The 10657-nt window shown below is 30.5% G+C and overlaps 1 protein-coding gene across 2 annotated transcripts in view; it reads left to right on the top strand.

Annotated features, from left to right (window-relative positions):
- Positions 1 to 602: 602 nt before the first annotated feature.
- The window catches only part of LOC106677965 (protein takeout), a 13834-nt gene continuing 3779 nt past the window's right edge, over positions 603 to 10657 (top strand). Inside the window, exons 1-5 of one of the 2 annotated variants that reach the window (XM_014416195.3) lie at positions 603 to 713; positions 6826 to 6921; positions 7157 to 7307; positions 9046 to 9179; positions 9259 to 9408. In XM_014416195.3, the coding sequence (XP_014271681.1) occupies positions 644 to 713; positions 6826 to 6921; positions 7157 to 7307; positions 9046 to 9179; positions 9259 to 9408 (601 nt within the window). In that variant the 5' untranslated portion in view covers positions 603 to 643. Of the gene's footprint in view, positions 714 to 3027; positions 3126 to 6825; positions 6922 to 7156; positions 7308 to 9045; positions 9180 to 9258; positions 9409 to 10657 lie in introns of those variants that run through there. The other variant, XM_014416196.3, reaches the window with a different exon arrangement.

Consider the following 10657-nt stretch of genomic DNA (forward strand, 5'->3'; position numbering starts at 1 on the left):
CTTTTTTCGTGAAGTTAAGATAAAAAAATTGACAGGCAGAGAACACTTTAGATGTATTTTGTTTATAAGATATTAGAAAACAAGAAAAATAATATCACCTCTGACGCTGATAGACCAAAGTGCTGCTTAATTAAATTTAACGTTTCAACTTACATAATCCAGTGGAGCTTTAGAAAACCTAATGTCAAGGTCTTTTGTGTGGTTAGGCAGTACATGAACTTCTAATATACTTTTTCCGTGATTCATTATTAAGTAACTTCCCACGTGCACAGACCTGATATTTTTTGCTTTTAATTCATCTTGCAAACTTGGAACTGTGCCAGATTTGAATCATATAGAGGGACCCTAGGCACGATGATGGTTTTTCCGAATATTCAAAATTGGAGCTATATTCTGACATTATAAAGTAAAAAATAAAGAAACCACCTAGAGTAATCATAGCATTGTTACATCAACCCCATCTCAGAAGAGCTGCAACCCATTAATCAGATAACACTTATTATTTTCTCACTCGCCAACACAAATCCTGGATCATTACGTGATCTCAAGGCCTACCGAAGTTATGGTCTTATTTCCTTATTTTAACAATTTTATATGATTACATTGGAAGGGATTTGATCATCATCGTCCAGTCTCCTTCCAGATGTGGTCGAGTTCATTCTATGTTCCTGCAATACTTCTGGTTGCAGTACATGCAGCTCCACAGAAGAAAGGTAACTACTTAGCAGATCGAATACAACTATTTTTTATATTGTTAGGTATGGAAATAAAATACTATAATAAGTTATTAATATAGGCAGGTTTTCAAAATACATTTTCTATAGGAATATACCCAGGGGTGAAAGTAGAACAATTTATATGGTGTCGAGGAAGGAAAAATTTCCCCCAGTTCCCATCATTTATGACTAGATTTTCCCGACAATATTAAGAAATATTTTAATTGTAAACAACTTTATTTCGGTTGTTTATTTCTAATTTTTATGACGAGATTAATTTTTTTATTATTAAATATCAATCAAAAAGACTAAGGAAAAAAAACCCTTATAAGCCACACTAACCCCACTTTTATGAATATAAAATTATAGAATAATAACCTATAGTTTGATTTTTTATTATACATATATATATTTCAGATTTTGTAACTTTCCGACCTATCTATCCTAATAGCCGTTTTCAAACTTTTTCATCTTCATTGATACCACAGTTACAATACTATGATCTACGTATTTTCAAAAATATCATTCCGAGAAGTATTTGAAATAATTTGTTTCAAATTTTGCTTATTTCTGATTTTTCTTTTTAAATGTTTTTTTTTAAATCACCACTCCGGAAAGTATCTGTAATCATTTATTTCAAATTCTACTTATTTCTGTTTTTTATTTTTATTTTTTTTTTTAAATTACCACTCTGGAAAGCATCCGTAATCATTTATTTCAAATTCTGTTTAATTCTGTTTTTTCTTTTTAATTTATTTTTCAAAATTACCACTCCGGAAAGCATCTGTAATCATTTATTTCAAATTCTGCTTATTTCTGTTTGTTTTTTTTTCTTTTTAAATCACCATTCCGGAAAGTATCTGTAATCATTTATTTCAAATTCTGCTTAAATGTTTTGTTTTTTTTCGAAATTACCACTCCAGAAAGTATCTCTAATCATTTATTTCAAATTCTATTTTATTTCTATTCTCTTCTATTCTATTTTCTTTTTAAATGTTTATCTTCTTGTTCCTTAGTTTTGCTGATCAATCGATCACTGATCAAGTTTTATAATATTAAAATTTTTCCTACTGTTTTGAGTTTGAACTTATCACTTAGCTCTTGCGAAAATCGGCACTTGATAATAATAATTTTATATTTTATTTTTATATTATATTTAAACACAAACTTTGTATTATATTATATTTATATATATATATACAGGACTCTGCATTTAGGATCATTTGTACTCGCTTTTGTCAATCTTAATCATCTTTCCGTGGATTCCCATCTCGATCATGATCTTCCAAAGACAGTTTCTGTCTAAGGAATCACAAGCTGCTCTGGGATCGACAAATAAGGCACATCCTGATCTACTTCCCATCATTTTTCAAGTATCTGTATCGGGACGAAGATCTGGTCTAGAATGATCTTTTCGCTTCTAAGCCCGTGATATTCACTCATTATAATACCGTAATACCGATATACATATATACTCAGGGACATATTTATTACACTGAAGGGTATTTTCTTTATAAGTTATAAACAGTACTGTTATTGTTACTGTAGGTATAAATCTTTAATATAGGGTTGATTATTAACTAACAAAAATGAATTATGTATATTATTTGCTTTAAGCTGAGTATATTGTTATTACTACAATATTATTACTTAATATTTTTGGAATTTTTAAGTCATTAATTACTTTTAAGAAATTTAATATATCTATTAAACGTGTTTCTAAAACTTTTGTTTGCATTACAACTGAACTACTATTAATATGAGGGTAATTTAAAAAGTAAGGTCTCTTTTTTTTTTACAAATAGTTACGTTTATTTTAGTTATTATCTGCACCATTACAAAGGTTGAACATTAGTTAGACATTTTTATTAAATTGTCGTATCCCCCTTTTCTTCAAATTCATTAAGGTCTCTTCAGATTTATTTATGAAGTCGAAATTTAAAAAAATACAACCTGATTGATCTCATTGCATTGGCGTTTTGAGACTGAAAAGTGGCATTTCTTGTCTACTATGCCAACTGGTACCACGATAACAATAGAAAATTAGCAAACAATCTCTATTAAGTCACTTTTTCCCTGAATTTAATGAACATTTGGCTGAAAGCCGAATTAAAACTAAATGAAAAACCATGTTATAAAAAGATTAGTGTTCAAACTTTAAAATAATGTATATAGGAATAATCCATATATTTTTTAAAATATAAAATTCTTTTACCATTACAAACCCGAGATTGTTACGTGATCTCAAGGCCTTTCCACGTTCTCTTATTTTTTAACTGTAGCAATTTTTTTTAAATATAATTGGAGGGGAGCTAATTAATGATGCAGTCACCTTCCAGATGTGGTCGAGTTTATTATATGTTCCTGCTTTTCTCTTAGTTGCAGTTCATGCAGCTACATTAAAGAAAGGTAACTTTTTATGAGCATGAATGGATTAAAGTATAGATTTAATATATAATTTTTGATAGGACCACGTTTTTTTTTTATATATATACATCGTTTTCCAATTTAAGCTACTTTATAAATATTGCTTAATTTAATTACGTTAATTTTTCCTCTTCCCGTTTTAAAAGGGATGGTTCAACTGGCATAACCCACCGCAACACCACCTAGACCCACGCACATCACCTTAAAATGCCACAAGGCACTCGAAGGAATTACAAAGCACTAGATATACATGTACCTACGTGTATGTATGGATTCAATTACTTATTTCGTCGGGGGATACGAAAAAAAAGGGGTTGAAGGAGGAGGATATGAGGAAGGAGATGGAAAGAAAAATAATCGAAATGCCATAAGAAAATCATTGTTTTTTTTAACCCCATATATAAAAGTAGATACTTGAGATACATAAATTAAATCTCCTAAAAATACAAACTTACAAACTTAAATAGCACTTCAGTTTTCTTACCTTTATCTGTATGCCTTTACTAGGTACCTTTATCAATTTTCTACATAACTTATGTATAAAAAAAATTGTACTCATTCCTAAAATTGAAAAACTGTAAAAGCTAATTTTGTGAAATTTCTTATCAATTAAAAATAAATCTTTAATATTTTAAAATAATTAAATTAAAGTATTTTTTCTTGTTCGATTATATAAGAGGTCAATTTAAATCAATTTTGAAAATTTGATGGTACTAAGACGTGATTGATTAAATCTTATTTTCGTTCAAATATATTAAATTAAACTAATCTTTATTCCAACAGATATATTTTAAATTTCATTTGACGTTTCGGTCCCTATCTCCGGAACAAAAATTTACAATTTCAATCTAAACAAATTATTGATATATTAACATTAATTAAATTGATTTTTTTTTAAATGACATAAAACAATAAATTAATAAGTTTAGAATATCTTTTTTTTTTATACATGCAAGATTTCCATCCTCATACTCCATGTTTCTTATTAAAATCGATTCATTAAAATCATGTTTAAAACACTTAATATAATAATAATATAAAACTTATTATTATTAATATACATCTATTTAAAAATAATATAGCCTTGTGTACATCATTAAAGTTGTAAAGAATAATCCTAAGTCCTCTTTGGTACTTTTTCCCATTGCCATACTACCCTTCAATATACTCACCGCTATTTACTTAATCTTAAAATTAAAAGTAGTAAGTAGACCACTAAGTAAAAATTTATTGCATTTGTATTCTAATTATTAAAAAATTATTATTTCTAATTTTATGGATTATTAGAAATCATTTGTAGCTATATTTTTCCATCCACTTGCTCATTCGACAAATATGACCGAACTACTTAAGCTGTTTTTGTTTTTTTCCAAGGTTGATTTTAGAGCAGGAATTTTCAGCTCCTCCCTAATTCTTTCGTTTCTTATTCAATCTATCCTATAGATGTTTTAATATTACTCTATTTAACATATCTGCATAGAGTTCATTCAAATTCTTTATATCAGTTTTGTAATTTATTGTTTTCTCAATATTCTTGATTATATATATATACATTTCACCCAGGATTTTTTCAGAGTCTAATATTTTGATTTTTTCAAAAATTAAACCTATGTTGTTTAGTCATAATATGGTTTACTGATGCTTTAACTTTCGAGTTTATGCAATTCAATACATCGCTGTTTTTATTGGATAGTGACATATCCTAATATATTTTTTATTACAGGTAAACCATAGATTGGAGTTAATTTGAGTAAAAGTTAATAACAACTCTTATAGTTTTAGGAAAATCTGAAGGCCATCCTCAGACTACGGTACTATCTTGGAATCTACGGTACACCAATTGCCATGGCATACACCGTTAATGGGCATGACACTAAAAATCGTAAATCTTAAAATTGGTTTTCTCTCATAAATTACTTGATGCAGACACTTACATAAACATGAATATGCATTCGACCGGTTGTCCTTGAACTTTCTGCAACTATTTAGTAAATAGTATTCTTTGAAAAAAAATTCATAGCACATAAATGTGGAACAAAGTTGCTCACTAGACATATTCTAAATTAAAAAGTTCATATAGCCGAAATAGTTTTTAATTTTCTTTTTTTTTAAGTGTATAAAATGTATTTGATTTTATGACCCAATTCAGTACGGTGGACGAAAAATCTAAATTTAATGAAATTTTGACCTTAAATCTCAATAAAACTTTTGAAAATTAATTTATCATTACTTTACACAATATATTAAAAAATCGGTGAAAACACTGATTTATGACGACTGACTATGAAAGTTGTGAATTTTTTTTTCGTACTCTCCTGTGGAAAAATGAAGTTATAAAGTCAAGTAGAATATAAATAGTTATATTATGAAAAGATGAATCCTTTTATTACCTGAAGGTATTTTAAGGTGAATTAGTGGGCGTCCGCTGAGTGCGGAGAGGTACAGGCGCCAATTGTGCTTCAGTTATATGGTGAGCAGGAAGGTTCCCCTTTGCTGGTGATGATCATAGTAGGTTTAGACTGCAAGGCCCGAACCCTTCCATCAGCAAGAATATCTACCAGGGGGACAGTTCCTTGCCACTTCCCAAGTCGTGGTGGAGGGGCGATATCCCTGAACAGTGGGTTAGTGCAAGCATTTAGTCCATCAAAAAACTTGATGTGCCTCTGGCCAATTTACTCCAGCACAGAAGGAAGCTGGAGTTCATCGTGGATATCAGTGTTCCTATGTCTCTTGCTACTGGCCGAAGGACCGAGTTCTGAAAGCTCTGCAGTTTATTGAGAGTGCTCTTGTACAATGTCACAGAAGGGGTGCACCGTAAAGCAGCGTGGGTCTTATGACGGCTTTATAAATCTGCAAATTAAGCCTGAGGAAGAGCTGTGGTGATTTCAGAAAGAGGTATAATCTATATGACGTCTAATGGGCCATCTTGTGCCTCACATTGACATGGCGGGAGAAAGTGAGGTGGCGATCGTGTGTGACTCTAGTTTATTTATTTAATTTGTCTTTGTTTTAACTTTTATTGAAAAAAAAAAACCTATGACTTTGTAGCGCTACCTATGAGAGGACTTAGCAAAGAAGCATATTCAGTACACACTTCCAAACTTTTATTTAATATGATGGGTCTTATTTCTCGCTAGTTATTGATGGCTACCTCCTATCCCCTACACCTTTAATCCTATCCTAAAGACCTGCAGCGAGTACCCAGACAGGGCTTACATTCCACGTCGTGCCTACAGACTAGTACCCTGTAGAACGAAGTTATCTTCCTGTAAGGTCTTACGCCGAGTACTGAGTAAGACTCATCCTGTCTATGCACCTCCGTACCTATTTGAGCACGTATTGCCGAGGGCTTCTGCTATAGAGTTCCTCACATGGTCAATTGGAGTCAGATCTAACACAACTACTTCAATTTTTAATTCAAAGTTGTTTTAAATATGTTAGGAACAAATATAGAGATATATAGATAGGAATGTATGCATATATTATGTATTACTATATATTACTCTATGTATGTATATGTTATGCGAGAAAAGTATCAAGATAAATTTTTAATTTATATCAAATTAAAGACCAGGTGCAAATTTCACTTCAATTTAATATCGATTAATTATTTACAATGTAAAATATATGTACAAAACATTATATATTATTATATAAATTTTATTAATTGATTTTTTTTCAGCTTCTGATTACTTCGACATCTGTCACACATCAGATCCTAAACTCAATGAGTGTATCAAAAATACATTAACAAAGTTACGAGGGAAATTAATTAAAGGTAACGCTACATATTCTAATTTATAAACTTTCCTGATTACTTTAATTGATAGTATGTCATCTAAATTACATTTACCAATTAATTTATATTTAATCATAATATTATTAGTAGCCATAGAGAACATGATCGCATAGTATAACTTATCCATTTGATATCTTTGAGCCTAATACAAAATAAACTGCTTTATAAATAAAATATATCTTATTAAAAAATAACATTAATTCTGTTTGATTAGGGATACCATCATTGAACCTACTACCAATTGAACCTATGAAAATAGAAAAAATAGAAATGAGACAAGGAAATGGTGACAGCTTTCAAATTTATCAGAAAATAACTGATCTTGATGTTTACGGTTTAAGCAACTATTCAATTGACAATTTCAGGTAAGTTTTATTTTTTTTAAATTACTATTTCTTCAATAAAATCCATTGAAAATTTATAGCTGTTTTTACAAAGTATACAATATAGTATATAGTATAAGTATTGCCATATAGTATAAATAAAATAATTTTTTGATTTTTCAATCTCAGGAAGTTTAATTTTGCAAAAAATAAATAAACGTATTATAATATAATAACCACTTTTTCATTAATAATATTGGTACAAAACTTTTTCTTGCATTGAAAATTTAATGTAAACTGTTGAGAAAACATTTTTTGTTTTCTTTGAAACCTGAACAAGCCATTGTAAAGGAAAATGATGCAAAACATCAAGGAAATTTTATTTGGACTTTTTTTTCTAGGACTTTCCTTATCTTTAATTAAATTAATATGAAGATTAGCAATAAATCAGTGGAATTTATTTCAACATAAAATTTGTAATTTAAAGAATTACAAACCTTTAAAACAGGGGGTATTAAAATTTTTATAAATAAATTTGTTTATAAAAAATAACGAGCAATCATAAGTTTTCGAAATTTTAGGATCTTAAATTGAATTAGGGATATATTTCCAGATGACGGTCAAAAGAAATATATGACAGTATGGAGAATGAACTAAACATAATTTAAATTTAATATTACTTTTTTAAAAGTTTTATATTTAATATTAATTTATACCAAAGTAAAAAACGTCAATCAAGTACATAGATCAGTAGAGCTTCCTATATATACAACGTCCCTCACGTTTATGCAAAATTATTCAGAAATCGGTTTTGCATCAATTTTACACAGATTTTGTGCACATATCTTAGATTTTCTTAGCTTGTGCTTAAATGATGGTATTTGACACTCTGTCTATATCAAATCATAATGTAAGGGTTCCACCATTTACCTAGTAGTACCAAAAGGGTTCTACTTTTTAAAAAAAATAATATTACTACATACGTATTATACTTTGTATCACAAATAAACTAAAGCTTTATACCATACATAAATTCCGAGAAATCTGCTTGGAACAATTTTCTGTTAACGAACCCTTTGTTAATTATTTGGAGTATCACCGATCCTCTAAAATTTTATCGAAATCGGATTAAGGATTCGATCGATTATTCCCAACCTCTAAGATTACTACACAGAACCACTTTCGTACCTATATGCCAAAAACGTTCAATGCGAATGAAAATCTTTCTGATATACTTTATATATATATATAAGTATAAGGATAGATATATTCTGAGGAAAAATTTTGATTTATTAATAATGAATATAGCGTAATGTGATTCTTTAGTAATTAGAGATAACGAATGATTCGTGCTCTGAGTTCAGAGGAAGATTGCTAAAGCACAATGGAAGGTGGAGAAAAAGAAACATCCAATTTAAAAACCAAAGGTCACACTTCAAATCGATTCTGTAATTACTCTTTTACATAATAGAGTTGGATAAAAGAAAGAAGATAACAGTAATCTTTGTACACTGAACTTTAATTTGCCTACCTAAATCTCCGTCACTGAATTTTTTTTTTTTTATTTCGCGCTCACTGGAACGAACAGCTACGTTTTAATTAAAATCGATACTGTAGTACGTACTCAAAACAAAGGACGTCAAAAATCTTAACAACAAAATGACATTTATATATATAAAAAAAAAAAAATATATACGAAAATAATTGTTGTTGAATTTATTATTTTATATAGATTTCGCTAATTTTTTTCTATTTTTAAAGATTCGCCTTTAATTTCTAGCTTTGACTATGAGAAAAAACAGATGAACCATACTCTATCGTTTCCACTTATAAAACTGCTAGGAGATTACGAGATAGAAGGAAAGATTCTTATTTTACCCATCAAAGGAAATGGAAAAGTGTCCTATTTGTGCAGTAAGAAAGAACAATTATTACAATTCTGAAATAATTATGTTTATCCTCATTTATTTATACGTGCATTTATGTTAAACAGCCAACGTAACAATCGACAGTAGAGTAAGCTTTGAGACGTTCGAGAAAAACAAAGAAAAATATATAAGAATCAAAGATTATAAGTTACAAATACAACCACAGCATGCTGAAATATACTTCACAAACCTGTTTAATGGAGACAAAAGATTGGGTAAGTAAAAAAAATTTATTTTTTTTATAAATATGGATTTTATAATTATATACGTCCAAAAGTCCAAGAGAAAAAAAACAAAACAGTTATTCCACCACTATTTTTTATTATTTAAATGAAAACTGGAAGTTAAAAAATCAAAATTGATGACTCTGCCAACAGTAATCAGGGGGAATAAGAAGTGGTAAATACTAAGATACGAAAAATGTTTTGAGTTCTTTTAAGTAAGAAAAAAAATGAGTTATTCCCTTTCACAAAAGGGTTCGGTTTTTACTTATACAATTAAAGGGCAAAGTACGAGGATGGTTTGAAAAGTTCATCTTCTCAATTCTCGGAATCACCACTAGATGTCAGTGCTAGAGCAAAGAGGATCCCGCGCAATAATCAATAATAGTGACGACTCTTTGTTGTTGTTTTATGCGTAGTGATTTGTGACAATGGAAAAAACTGAGATTCGAGCAGTGATTAAGTACTTTGTAAAGAAAGGTATGAATGCAAAGAAAATTCATGCCAACCTTATGTGTCATGGAGGATCGTCGACTGAAACTGTGTGAGATTGCTGAAGCTATAAGGACGTCATCTAAGCTCAAACAGAGCTTAAAAGATCATTCTTAATTACCTTCGGGAATTCTGCGATGAACACTCCGTAATTCCTTTTGAACAGACCGGCTTCCAAGCTCGCCTCAGCACAGAGCATCACCTAATGAAACTCCAGACTGAGATAAATACCACCTTCAACCGAAATGAGGCAACGGCCATGATATCCATCGACTACACAAAGGCATTCGACTCCGTGTCTCACGGCATTCTATGTCGTAAGCTCGTGGATCTAGAGTGCCCGGAACAGCTCTACGGTGTGATCGCCTCATTTCTAAACACCAGGACCGTCGCTGTGTGGGTTCGTGAAGAACACTCAACATCTATCCCACTGACTTGCAGAGTGTCTCAAGGAGCAGTCCTATCACCAGTCTTGTTTTCAATTTATACTGCTGATGTGGTTGGCAAGAACTACAAGACGGCAACGGTCGCCGCTTACGCTGACGATATTGCCATCTACAGCAGCAGTATGAACGCCGAGACAGCTCTACATCAGGCTGAAGCAGTATGCTCTGAGACTGTTCAAAAACTGAGCTACTTAAACATCTCAGTCAATGCAGCCAAAACGGATTGTGTTGTGTCCGCACACAGCACACAAGAGATCAAGACTGCCGAAGACTCTCCATGTGAATAATACGGTGAGCTCACCTTC

Source organism: Halyomorpha halys, unplaced genomic scaffold (assembly GCF_000696795.3).
Source record: "Halyomorpha halys isolate HHAL.00 unplaced genomic scaffold, Hhal_1.1 Scaffold116.1, whole genome shotgun sequence".
Taxonomy (NCBI): Eukaryota; Metazoa; Arthropoda; class Insecta; order Hemiptera; family Pentatomidae; genus Halyomorpha; species Halyomorpha halys.